The sequence below is a fragment of the Maniola jurtina genome, chromosome 3 (assembly GCF_905333055.1).
Source record: "Maniola jurtina chromosome 3, ilManJurt1.1, whole genome shotgun sequence".
Taxonomy (NCBI): Eukaryota; Metazoa; Arthropoda; class Insecta; order Lepidoptera; family Nymphalidae; genus Maniola; species Maniola jurtina.
Window position 1 is genome coordinate 8,257,586 of NC_060031.1, and position 19,353 is coordinate 8,276,938.

A 19,353-nucleotide genomic window follows, 5' to 3' on the forward strand; every position below is an offset into this window, starting at 1 on the left:
TTTCACTTTAACAGACAACAGAACGGTAACTTTTTTTAATCTGACGAAAATTTGGCTTTGGATACCAGTGTTTTAGTGATTTCAGAGTGAATATAGATGAATTACCATAGACAAACATACCATAGAGTGTGGCGGTGGGTGTCGCTTGACTGTCACTGTCACGCTGTTAATCATCTGTCAATAGCGTCAAAAAACGAAATAATATATGCCAAATTAGACAAAATGGCAGCGTATATCTGTCCCACTTTTTTGTCAATGTGTAAGTGAGACAAAAGTTGGACCTACGTTTCCACATGTTGGTATCGTCGTTCTGTTTAAAACGGACAGTTAGGTCCAGCTTGTACTATAAAATAATACGTTAACCTTGGCAGTCAGGAGTAGTCGATACTATTAACCATGTATGCGGTGTTCAATGTTGTACTAAGGGTACAGGATAAAACTCAGTTTTGCACCTGTCACACAACTTGAATTCACCATTTTTCATGAAAAACAAACAGGTTTATTATGAAAATGTACACAATCGCAAATCGAAGTACGAAAATCAACCAAACAACCAAGTAAACAAACCACCATATTGCATTTAGTATTACCAGTCCCAAACATTTAAGTACTACTTTTACTCAGTATTATTGGATTATTTTCTAAATACAACGAGATAATTATTATTCATATAAACTGTAGAAATATTAAAATTGAGTTTCAAAGTTTATGGATTGTTCGTTTTGGTAAATCATAAAAATACTAAATATAAAATTTTCTACCATTACTACCAAACCCAATAAATTAGTTGAGCTGGCAAGACGTCAGACAAGGACACACTACCCCCGGAAGCCTTCTCACCAGGACCGCTTTTAGATAGCTACCGATCATAATGGAAATAGCTACCCTAATGTAATGTAATAGATCTCATTTTAGCCTAACAAAAATTTTTGGTACACAGTCTAGTTAGTAAATGTAAGGTCTTTGCATGCTGCATGGTTTCTGAATTGACCTTGACGACTACTACCTATTCCTATATTTACAAAGTACCTACTCTGTGATCCCGTGGTGACTATAGTGATCATTAGGATTATATATCCCTATAACGTAGTGATTACATACTCTTTGTATATCTCCAGATTCCTGGTCTGTGGTGATCCCTGGCAGAAAGAAACACAAGGCCTTAAAAGACTGGTATCCAGGGCCGTAAAATAAATAAAAAAAGAAAAAAGAAAGAAACACAGGAAAGAAAATAAAAACGCATGGAGCTTAGAACTTAGAAGTATTTTTATTCATTCTCAATAATTATTTTATTTTGATACCTATTTTACGTAAAACTTTTACCGAAGAAAATCGAGTGTCCTGTTTCCGGCTGATACTGGTAAAGCAAAGTCAAAAAATGTATCACATGAAAAATTTAGTATCACAGGAACAATCATTAGTTCTGCCAAAATGCATGTATCGTTTAAGAAATCCCATTGAAGAGTGCTTAAAAGAAGAAATGGAAATAAATGTTTGTGACCAGGTTATCAAGTTTCTTAAGGTTTATTTTACATTATTTTGTTTAAAGTTAACTAATAATAGGTAGGTAGCTATAGTACCTACACCTGCTTTTGCAATCCTTGTGTACTTGAAAACTTGCCACTTGTAGTATACTAATATAAATTGTAAAATACACTATCGAAATCTTCTTCATATTACCCATCAGGTATAACAATTATACCATCTAAATGTCTTAGCATAATATGTGCCGAGGATAGTGAGACTACAGTAGAAGTAAAGTAAAGACTCTTCCAAACATATTTCATATAAGCAAAAAGTTGCATGAGCCTCACTCCACAAATTCAATACAGTACTATAGGATATGGCATACTGTTAGCATATGAATGGGGCAATATGGAATATCTAATGACTAGGATAGGGCATCAACAGATTTTACTGTCTAGATGTGTTTTAGTAACTTTGTTATCACTTTGTAGAAGATGCCCAATACTCAACTTATTGAACTGGAAGGACGGCAAGATAAATTGCTTGAAAAATTAGATAATCTCTACGAAAGAATTAAAAACATAAGTTCACTTTGTAATTTTAATATTGAGGAGAAAACGAAGAAAGACATCAATATTGTAAGTTGTTTTAAATTCATTATAGGCACATGCTTGACCACAATCACACCAGACGTAAAGAGATGATGCGGCCTAAGCTGGGTTGTGTTTACATAGAAGATGTCTATTCACACTTGTTTTAAAGATACCTGGATTGTAATTGGTAGGAAAAATATTCCAAACCTTAGCCATATGTATGAGTAATACCAGTTACCCATTAACGCTGTTGAAAAACGCGTTAATGGCCATTATCCATAGGTGTAGCCACTACCTAACGCGTTAATTTTATAACGGCATTCACATTGCCGTTTGGTGTTTGACAATTTTAACCCCAATTTAATTGGCATTAGACGTTAAATGTTCAAATGTAGCCACTCAGTTTAACGCGTTGGTTATCGCGACAATTATGGCGTTGTTGGGCATAAATGTTAACCACAATGGCCCAAGCATAACACAATATGTGTTATCATAATTCATGTGTTTTGTTTTTCAGATCTGTCCAGAAGAGATTGTTGTAGTTCTGAATTCCAATATACTTCCTTGGTTTTTGAACAAATTTTTGAAGGAAGTCCCATTCCTGAATGTTACGTGGCATGTTCATTCCTCTGTACCAACTGAGAAAATACCCATAATAGAAGCTTTTTTTAGAAAGTATCAAGATTTATATAGAGTGATACATGGTGCCAAGATTAATCTGAGATTGATTTTCAAATGTGGTATGTGGTAAATCTATTTAATCATTCAATTATCTATTTAAATTTTTAATGATTGATACAGTTACAATAATTAAGTATTTTAATATACCTATTTACTGTTTGCTAGAATAATACTACATTATTCTTATTTTTATGACTCAAAGATGTTTCTTTTTCAGAACCAACTACTCCAGAGTTAAAATTCTCATCTCTGAGCTTCCCAATACTTGGTGCAGTAAATATAATAAGATATTTGTGTCTTATGTATGATAATGTAGCACCTTACGACTATTGCAATCATGAAGTAGATGCCATGTTAGACTCTGCTTATCAACTTGAAACAGCATCAGAAAAAAGTAGAGCACTTCTTATTTCTAAAATATTTTCACAGTCAAAAGAATGGATTTACCAAGATAGGTTTTCAATTATTGATTTAGCTGTTTTCAATATTATTAACCAACTGCAGAATGGGTCTAAGTATGTCCCCAAAAAATGGTTTAACAATTGTGAGAAATTGATATTGTGAATTACTTAATAATGTAATTAAATCTTATTTATCAAAATATTATCTTTCTTTATTTTACCTGACTGCAGGACGATTATAAAATACAGTGTTAACTGGTCTAGTGCCAGCTCAGATTCTGCAATTAGTGAAGGTTCACTATTGAAAGCTTAAAGTGAAAAAAATAGCTACCTATTCTTTTCAGACTGCTCATTCTATTGATCAAACAATACGTAAAAAGAGTTCTTAGTCTTCGACTGCTTGGTCTAATAGATCGGAAGCTTAGCATTTATTCCGTTCTATAGTTAGTGCGATTATCAACCAATCCAAAAAAATCTGATATCTTATAATCTTCTTGATAGATTATGTTCTGTGTATGTATGTATATGTTATAAGACAATTCCGATATAGCCCGTGTCGACGAGTTATCTAACAGATGGATTTTTTCCGTATTGTTCGACGTTCGCACTAACGGTAACAGAACGATATAATAATATATTTATCGGAAACGCTTTCGATCTGTTAGACCGCTTTTTTCCGGATTGGTCAGTGGCCGATCAATCGAATAGTTCGAACATGCAAGCTTCATCCAAGGTTCTAACAGTCAACAAAAGTGGTCGTCACTCGTGTTACATCACTATGTGTATGACTAGTGTCATATTATGAGTAGTAGTGTGTGAATAAACGTATTTGATACTAATTACTTAGGTGTATTTTGATGGTTAGTTATTACTGTGGTTATTACGTACCTACACACCTTCTTACTGTTTTCTGCTATGGAGGTTAATAAAGCAGAGAAATTAGCTCTAGTATTGACTAATTTGTGAAACTTACTCGATACTAGAGCTAATTTCTTAAACTGCCCTTTCAAGTAAAGACTTTTATATACCTAAACCAGTGAGGATGATATGATACTGCCATTGGCGCAATTAAAATGCTATAAGCCTACCTACGTTGTCGTATTAGTTTTCAGATTGCGAAAATCCAAATTAAATTAGAATTTCGTAGCCAGGCCCGTCGCTTCCAACTTAACGATTTTATTGCAATACCTGGCTATACCACGCGATTTTTAGGGATCCAAACCTTAAAACGAAGACATCCCCTAGGATCGCTTCGTCTGTCTGTCTGTCAATTCCAGGGAATCAAAACGTGTCAAACAACAAAATCAAGCGATGGTGCGGAACCCTTAGTGTGCAAGTCCGAATCTGACTTGACCGGTTTTTAATAGCTCTCTAATATCGCTGGCTGTGAAACTGATAAAATAATCCATTCATTGGGTTGTTCCCGTTAGCGGTCACAGTGATACCTAATAAATTAATGTATATAGTAGGTTGATACCCGTGACTACGTTATCTATACCAAAGTTACCCGGTTTTCCTGTACTATACTATGACCCCTATATATTTAAGTACTCTGTGCTGTTTTAGTCTATGATTTTGACAAAAAGAGGTTATGTTTACTGAATAGTTGATAATTTTGTCGAGTCAGTTCAGATATTTGTGAATTCAAACACTTACCGATAAAAAGCAAGATGTTAGTTACATTAAAAACTTTACAACAACAAACATTTCAAATAGACATAGACCCAGAGGAGACGGTGAAAGCTTTGAAGCTGAAAATTGAAGTGGAAAAAGGTAAAGACTATGCGGCAGACCATCAGAAACTTATTTATGCGGGTAAAATTCTTCTTGATGACAATAAGTTATGCACCTACAATATAGATGAAAAGAAATTCATCGTTATCATGGTAACGAAACCTAAATCATCTGATAACCAACAAGCGTCATCGACCTCTGCGCCAGAAGCTGGAGAAAGTACGTCAACCGAAAGTGGTGACGCTAAAAACAAAGCCGCCGAAGAAACGCCGAAGCCTGCTCCGACTGCAGAACCCGAGCGCGCCGTCGAACCGTCTGTTACTTCTACCGATCTTGACTTTGAATCAACAGTCCAAAGCATTATGGATATGGGCTACAACAGACAACAAGTAGAACAGGCTCTGCGCGCATCCTTTAGTAACCGTGAAAGAGCAGTTGAATATCTTATCACAGGAATCCCTGAAGAGTTACTTCAAGAACAGGAAGTCGAAGAAAGTTCTGATGAAGATCCATTAGGTTTCCTACGTGATCAACCACAATTTCAACAAATGCGTGCTGTGATTCAGCAAAATCCAAATTTATTAAACACTGTATTACAACAAATTGGACAATCAAACCCAGCCCTCTTGCAAGCTATAAGTCAGCACCAACAAGCTTTTGTCAGAATGCTCAATGAACCTGTCAATGCTCCAGCCGCCGGAGCTGTTCCCGAAGAAGTTGCTGCAGACAGTCAAATAGCACAACCACCACAAAATGTCATTCAAGTTTCACCTCAAGATAAAGAAGCTATAGAAAGATTAAAAGCTCTTGGATTTCCCGAGCATATGGTAATACAAGCTTATTTTGCCTGTGAGAAGAATGAAAATCTTGCAGCAAATTTTCTACTGTCTCAAAACTTCGATGATTAAAATAGTCAGTGTAACAAAATAAAATCCTGTCAGCATATTTGCTACTGGTTCTAAATATTAAATAATTGAAGTAAATATACTGTTAGGTTTAATTTTCAATCTTTGAAAAATAATAACAAATTGCAGAACTTTGTTGAGAAATAAAAAGCCTATTAACCTTTTTAGTATGTCTTTCATATGTAAGTTGCACTAAAATTCACACAACTTGTCAATAATATGTAATGTTCAATTCTTTCAAATAAAACAGTTATTGTTATCATTTATGATAATATTCGTTTTTTGTTTGAATCAACTGTGTAGATTTTTTTGAATATCCTGTACCTAAGTACCTACTCCTCCCGGTGTAAAAATGTCAGTTACTTACTAAAGCCTGCAACTTTGTCCGCATGGATTTAGGTTTTTAAAATCTACTCTCTTTGATTTTTTGGAATAAAAAGCAGCCTATGCCAGTCTCCAGTTCTTATATTATATCTATGCAAAAAATCTCCTGGAAATGTTGCAATGGGATTGAAGGACACAGCAACAAATAAACACTTTCACATTAATTTATAACATAATGGTTAGTGATGTAATTGTACAAATTCTTATTTGTATCACATTCAGTTAAGAGAAGTTGTGGTCGCTGTGGTAACCAAGGAGTAAAATAGGCTACTTTTTTAACCGACTTTCAAAAATGGAGGAGTTGTGTTTTTCTACCTATGTACTCCTAGATTTCTGAACAGATTTGGTTAATCCTATACTTGTCTGAAAGTCCCGTCAAAATAGGTTCAGCCGTTCCGAAGATTAGCCCGTTCAAACAGAAAGACAAATAAAAATTTTAATAACATGTGATCCAGATCAAATAACCAAAATATGAGGTAGTTATTTCGAAATTGGAGGGACGTTTGGCGAAGTTGTAAGAACGCATATCAATCGATTGTGATTGTTAAGCAACGTTGACCCAAGTCGGTAACTGGAACTTTTCGTGTCCTTCCGGCCTCGGAGAGCACTTGAAACCGTACGGTTCGGTTATATTATCGCAAACATGAATAAAAACTGAATTAACCCAAGGGCCGAAATCTCGTTCTTTTCGTCGAGTTGTATGCGGAAGGATCTGGGAACCCACCATTATTATCCCAAGAGAACTCTTACCATTATAGGATTAATGGAAAGGGGTCACGACCCTCAGTAATGACTGAGGTATACGACTAGAGAAAGATTTCGAAGTTACAGACAGACACTTTAATTTTATTTATTAGTATAGATTATTTCATTAGAAAGCTATACTTATTTTATCCAGAAGTCACAGGCTATATTGATGGTATACTGCTAAAATCCAATAATTGCCATCGTTCTAGAAAGACTCAATACTAGGTTTTGGTTTTAAAGTCACAGCTCATTGGACCCACCCAGCACCACCTCGCCTAGAGGTTGGTATTCTTTGTATGGAGTACAATGAGTACCTATACTCCGGAACGCCCCGCCCGCTGGATGAAGAGTCACGGACGGCAAGTGGACCACACGGCGCTCGCTCACACGCTTGCCTTACTGTGCGTCCACACACTGCTCTACTCGCGCTATTAATCGCGACGCGCCTCACTAGCTCGCTGGCCCTTGCAACATGATGGACGTCGAAACTGTGGCAGCGTGCGCGCTATTGCATACTTACCGACAAAATAGGGAGCGATGGGCATGAACGAGGAACATGCGAGTAACGCGGCCACACTACGTCTCCGTTCCTCGCTTCTTCCCATGCCACACGGGCAGTGAGTGGACGAGGGTTACAATGTCCACGCGCGGGTTCTGAATGGATCGCGCTGTCTGCGAGTGGTTTACGCACGAGGACGTGCGTCGTCCCGCTCCCTCTCCACCTCCCTTCAATCTGAGCCTTTCTTTTGAACGTGTGGGTCGTATCATTTTGTTTTTCAAATGAATAAATAAAACCAGAATAATCGAAGATAATGTGACGCGAGGTTCACTAGCGACAACGCGGCGCCCACTCGTGGATCTTTTATCGACCAGTGGACCGCGTCGGTCTGACGAGGTGGAGGTGGTGATAAGATGTATTTTTCAATGAAATATACATCTACAGGGTCCAGTTTAAGAAATTAATTCTAGTATCGACTAATTTGTGAGATAAGTCGATACTAGAATTAATTTATTTCTTAAATTGGACCCTTTCAAGTAAAGATTTTTATATAAACCTGTGAGGATGATACTGCCACTGTCGCAAGTAAAATACCATAAGCCTACGTTGTCGTATTAGTTTACAAATTGCGAAAAACCAAATTAAATTGGAATTTCGCGGGCAGGCACGTCTCATGCCCCTTAAGCAGTCGTGCTAAAGAATTAGCTACCTGCCAAATTTCATGATTTTAGGTCAACGGAAAGTACTATAGGTTTTCTTGACAGACAGACTTACAAAAAAGCGATCCTATAAGGGTTCCGTTTTTCCTTTTGAGGTACAGAACCCTAAAAACTTTCAAAAGTGCAAAAGCACTTTTGAAAGTTTTGTTGTTGAATCTACCAGTTTTGGAATGACCTTCTTACCAGCTACTGGTGGCTCCACTATCTACTACCTAATTATTGTAATAGGAATAAGGATCTGCCGCTTTAGCCAACAGAGGCGCTGCATTTTGTCTGGTGTCTGTGTGAATTCAGAAAAACCGGCAAGTGCGAGTCAGACTCGCGCACCGAGGGTTCCGTACTCAGGTATTTTAACCCCACTTGGTATAGTTATCTTATATGCCATTTAACACGAGGCCAGGACTTCTGAAGTGAATTTAAAAGGACAAGGCGCCTGCCGAGCCTTTTCAACAAACGAGGTCTGTAATTGCTATTTCGGCCGACTGGTATAGTACTTTACTGCCACTTGCTCGTAAATTGCTTCATCACAGGAGGAGGAGGAATGTAAAAGAAGACTATAATGAGCTCTTTACTGGCGCATGCCAGCAATTTCCATCAAGAAAGTAATAGATATTGCTGAACAGTTTCATGCTGCTGACGAGGTTATAAAATAAGTTTCCTAGGATTTTTGGGTACACGATTTTATTTTACTGTTTTTAGGGTTCCGTACCCCAAAAGGAACCCTTATAGGAACCCTCACTTCATTGCCTATCTGTCAAGAAAAACCTATAGGTACCTACTTCCCGTTGACCTAGAATCATGAAAGGCAGGTAGGTAGGTCTTATAGCACAAGTACAGGAATAAATCTGAAAACCGCGAATTTGTGGTTACATCATTAAAAAAAATTAAAACATGTTTCAATTTTCAAAGTAAGATAACTATATCAAGTGGGATATCATATGAAAGGCCCTTACCTGTACATTCTAAAACAGATTTTTATTTATTTTTATGTATAAAAGTTTTTGATTTATCATGCAAAATGTTGGAAAAGTACCCGAGTACGGAACCCCCAGTGCGCGAGTCTGACTTGCACTTGGCCGGGTTTTTTAATATGTTTACGAAAAAATTATTTACTAAATCACATATAGATGACGCAGTCCGTCGCTAACTTGCAGTGGTTTGCATAAAAGTGTTTGTACGATGTCTGATGAATTAAAGTGCGGAACCCTTCGTGTGCGAGTCCGATTCCATTCGAGTTTTGTTAAACAATGAAGCAATTTCCGAGCAAGTGGGAGAAAAATCTCATACCGAGTTTACAGGTTTTTTTCATCTTGTTATGGTATGATCTTGATGACTTTCTAGATAAAAACGTAGCAAACGTTTTAGATTAAATTTAAAAATCTTATCGCGTGGCAAAAAAATCAGAAAATGAAAATAAACACCGTAATAATACATCAAAACAGTTAATATTATTAATATTTATAAATAGCATAAGTTAACATAAGAAGCTATGTTGGTATAAACTTTATTCATTTTAAATTGAAAGGCACTTTCCACAATGTCTTACATTAATTAATCTTACATCATTTGCCATGGCAGACATGTCTTAACATAATAAACAACTATTATGTCAGTTAACAACAACGCTGAAGTAAATGAAAATAAAACAATAATTATAACTATAACATTATCTATTCTACACATCAATCATGGCAAATGATTCATATATAAAAATCTTAATTTTATTTCTAAGAATCAATTAATTTTACCCTTTTACAAAATAATACACTTATTATCTTTACATTTTTTTTCGTGAACCGAAATGACGTTTAAAACAGTAATGTGTATAAGGATTCTTTCATAAATAGTAATCGGCATAATTGAGAATTAATTTAGGTGATATGCAACATCAGCTTCCGTTCACAAATACATAATATTATGTATATGTACAAAATAATTGAAACTTTTAAAATACACTATACATACATTCTATTCTATCTATACATAATATACACATCCGTCTTATTAAACTTTCATAAAGGGCTGAAAATGGTACTTTACTAAATCTGTACATAGCAATATTATTATTGCACAAATATCTAATCATTAACTTTGGCTTATCCATTAACACACCATGAAGCATGGTGAATATACTACTAAGAAACCTACGACACTTCTTTTATACAATCAGATTCAGTAAAATCTATCACTCTTTTCTCATCACAGAATGAGATTTTATTAATATGTTAATTTATTATTCCATGTGTACCGTAAAGTGAAATAGTTCATAAAAATTCTCAATTCTGTAAAAATGAAATTTTTAATATCGGGAACATTTTTTATTTAAATGGCACACAAGTCCAGTTTATAAAGCTGGATATAAATATGTAATATAGTTGGGTTAGTGGTAGGTAGGACTCATAGGAGTAAATTATACTTAGTTGTCGCTGACCACGAAATTGGTTCAACAATGTCAAAAATCATTATTATTGGGAATAGTGAAATAAAAGTAGGTATTAAAATAATTAACTTAAAATTCATTCAATAAATAAATAACAATTTCTGATATCATTAACTGTACATAAAATTAAATATGTAATTCCAATGCTTATAATAAATTATTATGATTACTCTTTTAACATCTGTAACCTGTGTGTTATTACTAGGTACTGAATAGATGCAACATTCTTTCAGTTTACGATTTCTCTGGTTTGGATTGTTTACTTGAAGTGTCTAAATGACCACAAGCGGTCGTTTCATATTAAAAATTAAACAATTTTTTACTAACTTTTAAAATTTGTTGCTTAATTCGTTTTTAATATGCGTATGGTAGCGTATTGTATTATTATAGCCGAGCGGCAACTATTAGAAAGTCGTTCGAAGGTGTTACTTGTCTTACGCTTACAACACATATTTCAGTATTCCTTCTTATTGGTATCGCAGCGAAGTTAAAAAACAATTAGATTATTTATGATCAAATGACCGCTTGAGTACAAACACTTCCTTGTTTAATTGCTTTTCTCTTCCAAAGAAAATATTCCGAATGGTAACACATTTTAAGACATTTCACATTTTGATAAATTGCATATTCAATACTATTATCAAGTGCTGATAGTGGTAGAGAATCTTTACTGAAAGTAAAGTAAATATAATATGGTAAAATTTTCTCCCAAAAGATTCGTTCAAAGTCAGCATTACATTTCAGTCGTCTGCACTGCACTGCACTTTAACCTGGACGAAACCAAGTACTCTGTATACAGTATTATCTTTTGTGTGCCTCTAAGCTCTTACCGGCAGGGCAGCGGCACACCTGGTTAGCCGGCTGGGCCTCATTCTGTTTTTTGCTGACAATACAGTTCTTTGAGAGATTTTAGTTCATCTATGAGAGCTTTGTTTTGATTTTCTAACACTGCAACTCTATTTTCCAGGCATTTGATATATTCTTTCTTCTTACGTCGACATTCTCTGGCAGCTTCTCGATTTTTAAGTAGTCGTAACTCTCGCTTCCTCGTCTGATCTTCTAAAATTGGCCCTGGAATTATAGTAGGATTTGCTCGTTTCGTCTAAGAGTACGGTTATATTTCAATAAGCCGGTAGAATGCAAAGCATCTATAAAGGATATAGTTACCCGGCACGTAGAACTGTCCGTCCTGATTGGCGTATTGCACGATGGCGCCGCCGCTGCCAGTGCCCGACACCGCCAGCGTGTGCAGGCCGCCCTCCGTCTGCAGCGCGCCGGCCGGAATCACTGTCAACAACCACGTTATTGTATCTCTGGAATCGTTTTAATTATTCTATATCTACTAATATTGTAAGAGGAAAGATCTATTTATTTGTAAACGATAAATTCCGAAACTACTGCACCGATTTTATTAATTCTTTTACTTTTATAAAGTTACTTATCCAGAAGTAACATAGGCTATAAATTATATACCGCGAACGAAGTCGCGGGCTTTTCTAGTAAGAAATAAAAATAGAAAGATTTTTGTTCAAATAAACTTTAGGTTAGGTACTTTTGAATAATTATTATCAAATGCAGTACCACAGATTCAGAATGCTTTTCCTAGAGAGAACAATTTGAGAAATTTATAATAGAATTATAATTTAACAGTATTAACCCAAGCTACTGTTAAGTTGTAAAAATAATGCTACTTATATTTAAAATACACAAGGGGCATTTCACGTCAAGCGGACAGCCAAAAAAAAGTGAGGTCGTGGATTTTGTTTATACTCTGGTCAGTTATACTTCTAGTAGACGTGGATATATACACACAATGTTTTTTTCCTATGATGCATTATTGCTGAGTTATGAGCTTTTAAAAATTTACTAAGAATGAAGTCCGTTATTTTTGGATGCTTATTATTTGTAACAATTCATTTGTAAAAAAAATTAAAAAGCATTTTTTATTATAGTTAAAAAGTTGAAATTTTTATTTTTTTTATCGAATTCTAAATTTAAATTTTTTAACGTATAGTAAACCGGAAGTGAACATTTCAAATCGATATTTGAGTAACTTGGCCAGAATAAAAATATTTTTTTTTTACCGTGAATTAAAGCTTACATGTACTTATTTTTCACCAAAAAAAATTGTAACGTGGAGTCTAATAGTTTAGGACTTAGAGCATATAGAATACATAGATATAACTATGAGCACTTTCTAAGCAGTCGGGTTTATGCACTAACATGCTAAAATACTACGCTATGAATAATTTATTCATTCATTCTAACATGAAATACCTATACAAAAATAAAAGATTTTTTAAATAAAATGTAATCTATACTAATAAATAAAATTGGAGTGTCTGTCTGTAATTTCGAAATAACTACCACATATTAAGCTCATATGGTTATTTAAACGATACCATAACTGAATCACACGTTTTTAAAAATTTTGTCTGTCTGAACGGGCTAATCTTCGGAACGGCTGAACCCATTCTGACGGGATTTTCACAGACAAGTAGAGGATTGGCCAGGGAGTAACATAGGCTACTTTTTAACCGACTTTCAACAATGGAGGAGTTGTGTTTTTCTACCTATGTACATTGATATCTCCGAGATTTCTGAACCGATTTGCGTAATTTTTTTTAATCGATAAAGGAACTTTGCGACATTGTTCCATAAAAAATTTGGATTTCAACTCCTCAATCCAGATGCTGCAGGGGCCCCATCACTAAAGCTGGTGGGATTTGGAAACTGTCGGTTATAAATTGATATGGAAGGTATCTATAACAGGTAAACACTTTGGCTTTGACCTCGAGGACCCAATTCCTCAACCCTGATGCTGTAAGGAATTGCATTCCTAAATCCTGGTGATCCCTCGGGATTTTTAAAGTATCATCCGTTTAAATGTTTTTACGTGGTAGAGAAACACGTTGTATCCCGGGGATGGGCTATTACGGATAGACCACTTTTGTCCTGGGAAATCAAAAGTTCCCACAAGATTTGTTCGCCCTGACTAAGCAACCAATCAACTTGATTTTTAGCATAAAGATACTTGAAAGGACGCAGAGTAACATAGGCTACTTTTTATCATGGCAAGTCAGAGTTCCCACGGGATTTTTAAAAATCTAAATCCACGCGGACGAAGTCGCGGGCATCAGCTAGTTACAAAATAAAACACTCCATTTTAATTAATACTGTTTCAATCTCAATTAATAAAACCACTCTAAGTCCTAAACTATTAGACTCCACGTTACAATTTTTTTTGGTGAAAAATAAGTACATGTAAGCTTTAATTCACGGTAAAAAAAAAATATTTTTATTCTGGCCAAGTTACTCAAATATCGATTTGAAATGTTCACTTCCGGTTTACTATACGTTAAAAAATTTAAATTTAGAATTCGATAAAAAAAATAAAAATTTCAACTTTTTAACTATAATAAACAATGCTTTTTACTTTTTTTTACAAATGAATTGTCACAAATAATAAGCATCCAAAAATAACGGACTTCATTCTTAGTAAATTTTTAAAAGCTCATAACTCAGCAATAAAGCATCATACGAAAAAAACATTGTGTGTATATATCCACGTCTACTAGAAGTATAACTGACCAGAGTATAAACAAAATCCACGACCTCACTTTTTTTTGGCTGTCCGCTTGACGTGAAATGCCCCACAATAGTTATGTGATGTGGATTGTCATTGTGAGTGAGTCAATAAACTAGCTCCTACTTCTTCGTAGTATAATAGTTAGTTACATTGCTTATGAATATCAACATTTTGTAACATTTTTTTTATTTGAAGAGCCATAGCTCGGCTATGGCTCTTCTCTTCTTGAAGGGACTTTCAGCAACGAGAAGATACGATGCAGAGAGCGAGAATAACAACTTTATAATTTGATTAAGTAGTCATAATAATTGTTTTTTATGGATCAACTCTAGTGGATTCAAGGTCAAGTCAGAGCTCACTCTCTTTCACTCTGGCTATGATATCTGCAAATCTTACGTACTTTAATTTTTAGACTTTACAGTTAAAATTAGGCAGGTTTGTATGAGTCTCTTAAATCTGAATCGTTTAAATACGACGTCCAATGCTTGACATCGGTCTCTTATAGGGACTTCCATACGCCGCGTTGTTGCGCCGCCTGGATCCAGCAGCTCCCAGACTCATTTCATGTTGTCCGTTAACCTAGTGAGGGTCTGCCAACACTGCCTTCTCTGGTGCGAGGTCAATTCCATCCCATTCCAAACCCAGTCTATCGATTCTTCGAGCTATGTGGCCCACCCATTGAAACTCCAAGCAATAGCTCTCTCCTTCGCCGGTTTAGTGACTTAGAGCTTTGTTATAAGGCCACAAAGCAACCAGTCTCAGATTCCTTCATCATGAATACATATGTATGTCATGATTGGCAACATGCACTATTGCTTTTGTCAACAGGCACTGAAGAATTTTGGATTTCTGTTGCACATATTCTCTTAACTAAAATGAGAGGTGTAATTGTATTGCTATCCTTTTCATGATGCTCGCTGCATGGAAAAAGGATTTGGAGCTGTCAATTTAGCTGAGCGAGATTTAAAGCTGTCAATTTAGCTGAGCTAGATTTAAAGCTGTCAATTTAGCTGAGCTAGATTTAAAGCTGTCAATTTAGCTGAGCTAGATTTAAAGCTGTCAATTTAGCTGAGCAAGATTTAAAGCTGTCAATTTAGTTGAGCTAGATTTAAAGCTGTCAATTTAGTTGAGCTAGATTTAGAACTGTCAATTTAGTTGAGATTGTGTATGAGTACAACAGAATTATCCATAAATTCAATGATAATTTCTTAGTAAGAACAAATTCAAAGAACACACTATGGATCTCAGTATTAATGCCGGCGGGTATTCCATTCTGATACATTTGAAATATCAAGAAAGTACACATTAATGTCTCTGTATCATTATCATTGTAATAGGGGTAAAAATAGCGTCAAAGTGATACTTAGGTACGTCAATTTAATAAAAAACGTTTTTGACAGTATCGAGTTATTTAGTCTTTTGATATAAAGATTGTGCTCGTACCTAATGTATTAATACTAGCGATCGCCTGCGGCGTCGTTCCCGTGGGAATGTCGAATAATCCAGTTTGTTTTCTTGTCTACATTATAAACGGAATCTCTTCATAAGCTTTCTAGATTCAATGGTTTGGGCTGGGCGTTGATGAGTCAATCAGTGAGTCAGGCCTTCTTTTCATTCAAAATCAGTTAAAAGAAAAAAATCCATTTTCATAAGAATTTTCAGTAGTTAAGTTTTTCTAATGAATGTCTATGTACTTGTTACCCGACTATTTATAATTGAGTAATAAATGACAAAAATACTCAAATCGTTCTTGGAAACTGGTTCGTATACTATAAAAATACATAACATAAATACATTTTATCTTCGGCGTATTATTCACAGGAGGTAGGTACGTTCACAAACATGACGTCACCGCGTGCTTACTTAGGCATTCGGTTACGTCATCGAGTCGCTGCACAAAAAATATAAATCCTAATGCTTTTGCAGAGTTCATTTTAAATTTAACTTTGCAAAAAGTACTAAGTTTAATATTATATCACATAAATCATAAACCATAATATACCTAAATGTAAGTTTTTTATCTGCAATCTGATGAATAATATAAATAATTGGTTTCAGACACATATCGTATATATAAATATCTAATTAATATAATAATATGACTTAAATACGGATGTTGTATAGTCATTTGCTAGACATCTCAAACTACCAATAAAGCCCAGATCCATGTTATAAGTACAGAGATGTTTGTGAAATAAAGATAGTGAAGTAAGCCAATTTGTTATTTAACAATGATATATTATATCCTCCTAAATAGGTAATGGCACCTATTTTTTTTTTACACAAATCTCTAAACTAGGTAAACTAAGCTTAAAAGTTGTAAAGTTAGGTTATCCTTTACCTGAGAAACAATTTGAAAACTAAATTTAGACTTTTTTAGTTTAGAGGCTTATGTACAACTAGGCACCAATGTAACTAACGATTGAAACAGGTTAGTGACACAATATGTTGCACACAAAAACGAAGTGTCATTCAACTAACCTGGCGCAAACGATAAAGGCGTCAGCGATACTTCACTTTCCAATCCTTTAGTTCCCATGCGATTTTCTGTAATTATTAGCAGGACTATGTACTTTTTGAAACTATACCTACTTCGTCGAAAAAATAACTGGGCTACTTAATAATTTCTTGGTACTCTTCACAATTTCAAAAATACATGAAACTTACCAGGTTAAATAGGAAACGATGCTTGCTTAAGAGAACAAGATGTATTTATGAACTGTTTGTATTGTACCAAACTGCATAAGATATACACATTAATTGAAGTGTCCAAATAAATAAATGTTTCCATACATATTAAGTAATTCTTTTATAGAACTTTTAAAGGAGTTTACACCTGTCAGAACAGTCATTAGTACATTAATTATTATTATAGTTCCTGCACTTATTTTTAAGTGCATATAATTTCATTTACCTGAGTTAACCCATGGGTATTAAAAAAAATAAAGACTTCTTTCTATACAACTGTTCATGATTTATAAAAAAATATAATATGTGTGAAGTAGAAGTATAAGCAATATTAGATGGTTCATATATTTTGCACTACTTGACTCATTGATTTCTGGTGTATAAGGGCACATTCTTTATATCACTTTTGATTGCAAGGTTGACTTAGAAATGTAACACTTTAATGCTTTTGAATTTTTTCAGTTGTTCAATCTCTTAGTTTTAAAATGCATAATTTGTATGTATTTACTCAAAAATGATCTACACCCAAATAGTTAGTTTCAAGAATTCAATTTGAATCAGAGGGTTGCATCCTTTTTGCGTAAATACCTCCAGTTAAAAGTATGATAATTTAATTAGCCACTTAGCATACCTGCAATTTCTGCACCACCAAGATCATTTAGAATTTTTCTATATGAAGGGCGACGAGTTAACATCTCTCTATATTTTCTTTTGGGGCTTTCATCATCACTACAACTATCGTCACTGCATGATTGTCCTTGTGCGCTCAATATGGTGTTTGGTTCAGGTTTAATCTAAAAAAAAAAAACTGTCAATTACTCATCTGCACTGAGTGCTCCAGCAAACATTTCTGTCAAACAAGCAACTGTCAACAAAAAACATAATTCATATGGTGCTGCTCTGATTTTACACATATCTCTAAACTAACAAAATTAGTAGGACAACATGATAGGATAGGATGATGATGATCCTTTTTTCTTCCAGAGGGAAAGGGTTAACCCTAGTTTTATTAAATCTGTCAATTTAGTTGTGTACAACCAAATTTACACCAATTTTAAACTAAAACATATTAATCAAACTAATTTATATGTATGGATGGATGTCTATGGATGGGCCTTTGAAAATCCTATAGGAACTCTGATTTTCCAGTATAAAAGTAGCCATTGTCCATTTCTAGTATGCAAGGTATTTCAGTACCTTTATAAAATGATGAAAAGTGAAAAGTAACAGACACTTTCGCATTTATAATGTTAGTATGGTTCACTAATAATGTTACTAAGTGATAAAACTAAAGTTGATTGATCTAAAGGACTACTCATCATCATTGGAATATTTTCTACTTTTAAGAATTAAAAGAAATAATAACCTATTCATAAAAAGAGACACAATTCTAATTCAGTAAATACATTAAAATAAAATCAAAACAAAAAATATCAAACCTGTAATGTCTGCAAAGTTCCCTGGGTAGTGTGTATAACTGAGCTTGGTTTACTAACCAATATAACATTTCCTTTGGGCAATTGCACTGGCTGAATATTAGATGCTGTTTGGATAACAGACTGTTGATTAGGTTGTATAACTGATTGCACCTGTAAACAAAACATGTGATAAAAAACTTTGAACTTGTTATCATAGTAAAAACATCCATTAAAAAAAATGTATCCATGCCTATATTTTCATTAATAAATGTATTACTGTCACAACGAACCTATGAATATAAACTAATTTTCTTATCAGTTTGCCTAAAGGTTACATGTTTACAATGTCAAATCAAAATAAACACCTGTGCGGAAGGCGCTTGTGTGGGCAGCGTGAGTTGCACGATGCTGGTGACGACGGCGTGCGGCGCGCTGCTGGAGCCCGCGCCCGACAGAGGGTCCGCGACGCCTGCTGCGCCAGACGTGCCGTTCTCCTCGACCATTCCGTCCATGCCCACTTCGCTTACCTAAAAGATTCAAGGTCACCATTCTGTGTATTCCTTGAACTTCTGGCACACTTAAAACTTGTAAAATTATGCGCCGATACTATTATCAGCTTTGAATACAGATACACTTGATATCGAGATATTCTAAAAGGGAATCATCGCGTCATAGTTAGGAAATTTTCCTATTGCGTCTATTAGCTCACACGCAACATATTTTTCCAAGTTTGGACTCATAAAGATTTCATTTGATAAAACAGTAGCGTATATAATATCCACATCTGAGAACCCAATGTAAGCGACCGTGACAGACCGCAAGCAAGATGTCTTCAGTACGAGCACTCACCAGTTACGTATTCCTCGTCACCGTATATGCTGCGTCCGGAGTGGGCGAACGGGACGGTACGTAGTAGCCACGTCAACTGCGAGAAGACTCGTCACTGGCGGAGACCTATGATCTTGTATGCGTCATAACAATATGGCCGAAAGGCGAAAATAAAAATTGGAGACGCATGCGCTCTTTACTTTCTCAAGGATTACTCTATTCTCTATGAAAATATTTGACAACAGGAAGTCGAAACCACA

The 19,353-nt window shown here is 35.0% G+C and overlaps 3 protein-coding genes across 10 annotated transcripts; 2 read left to right on the forward strand and 1 right to left on the reverse strand.

Annotated features, from left to right (window-relative positions):
- Positions 1-1,197: 1,197 nt before the first annotated feature.
- Positions 1,198-3,340, forward strand: LOC123880871. Of its 5 annotated transcripts, none has more exons than XM_045929240.1 (4): positions 1,198-1,360; positions 1,959-2,105; positions 2,578-2,800; positions 2,959-3,332. In XM_045929240.1, the coding sequence occupies exons 2-4, from the start codon at positions 1,962-1,964 to the stop codon at positions 3,303-3,305; spliced, it is 714 nt and encodes a 237-aa protein (XP_045785196.1). In that variant the 5' UTR covers positions 1,198-1,360; positions 1,959-1,961; the 3' UTR covers positions 3,306-3,332. The 5 variants fall into 5 exon arrangements, with proteins under 5 accessions (XP_045785196.1, XP_045785193.1, XP_045785195.1 ...); XM_045929237.1 differs by having other exon boundaries at positions 1,201-1,522; positions 2,959-3,340; XM_045929239.1 differs by having other exon boundaries at positions 1,201-1,492.
- Positions 3,341-4,699: 1,359 nt separating this feature from the next.
- LOC123880869 (UV excision repair protein RAD23 homolog A) lies at positions 4,700-6,053 on the forward strand. Its single transcript, XM_045929234.1, has one exon. It carries the CDS (start codon positions 4,813-4,815, stop codon positions 5,782-5,784), a length of 972 nt encoding a protein of 323 aa, XP_045785190.1. The 5' UTR covers positions 4,700-4,812; the 3' UTR covers positions 5,785-6,053.
- A 3,503-nt stretch (positions 6,054-9,556) lies between these two features.
- On the reverse strand, positions 9,557-19,323 carry LOC123880873 (cyclic AMP response element-binding protein B). Of its 4 annotated transcripts, none has more exons than XM_045929244.1 (7): positions 19,115-19,323; positions 18,631-18,792; positions 18,287-18,436; positions 17,479-17,641; positions 16,641-16,706; positions 11,738-11,857; positions 9,557-11,629 (listed from the first exon to the last, which is right to left on the reverse strand). In XM_045929244.1, exons 2-7 carry the CDS (start codon positions 18,775-18,777, stop codon positions 11,439-11,441), a joined length of 837 nt encoding a protein of 278 aa, XP_045785200.1. In that variant the 5' UTR covers positions 18,778-18,792; positions 19,115-19,323; the 3' UTR covers positions 9,557-11,438. The 4 variants fall into 4 exon arrangements, with proteins under 4 accessions (XP_045785200.1, XP_045785199.1, XP_045785202.1 ...); XM_045929243.1 differs by having other exon boundaries at positions 9,557-11,641; XM_045929246.1 differs by lacking the exon at positions 16,641-16,706 and having other exon boundaries at positions 19,115-19,315.
- Between the last annotated feature and the right edge of the window lie 30 nt (positions 19,324-19,353).

Bases quoted from the DNA above. Each gene is read 5' to 3' on its own strand.
- LOC123880873 (XM_045929243.1), bottom strand. From the start codon at position 18,777: ATGGACGGAATGGTCGAGGAGAACGGCACGTCTGGCGCAGCAGGCGTC. The intron at 16,707-17,478 runs GTATGCTAAGTG...TAATAATTACAG, and splicing joins TGGTGGTGCAGAAATTGCAG to AAAATCGCATGGGAACTAAA. The intron at 11,642-11,737 runs GTAACTATATCC...CTATAATTCCAG, and splicing joins CGGACAGTTCTACGTGCCGG to GGCCAATTTTAGAAGATCAG.
- LOC123880871 (XM_045929237.1), top strand. From the start codon at position 1,379: ATGTATCACATGAAAAATTTAGTATCACAGGAACAATCATTAGTTCTG. The intron at 1,523-1,958 runs GTTTATTTTACA...ATCACTTTGTAG, and splicing joins AGGTTATCAAGTTTCTTAAG to AAGATGCCCAATACTCAACT. The intron at 2,106-2,577 runs GTAAGTTGTTTT...TTTGTTTTTCAG, and splicing joins CGAAGAAAGACATCAATATT to ATCTGTCCAGAAGAGATTGT.
- LOC123880869 (XM_045929234.1), top strand. From the start codon at position 4,813: ATGTTAGTTACATTAAAAACTTTACAACAACAAACATTTCAAATAGAC.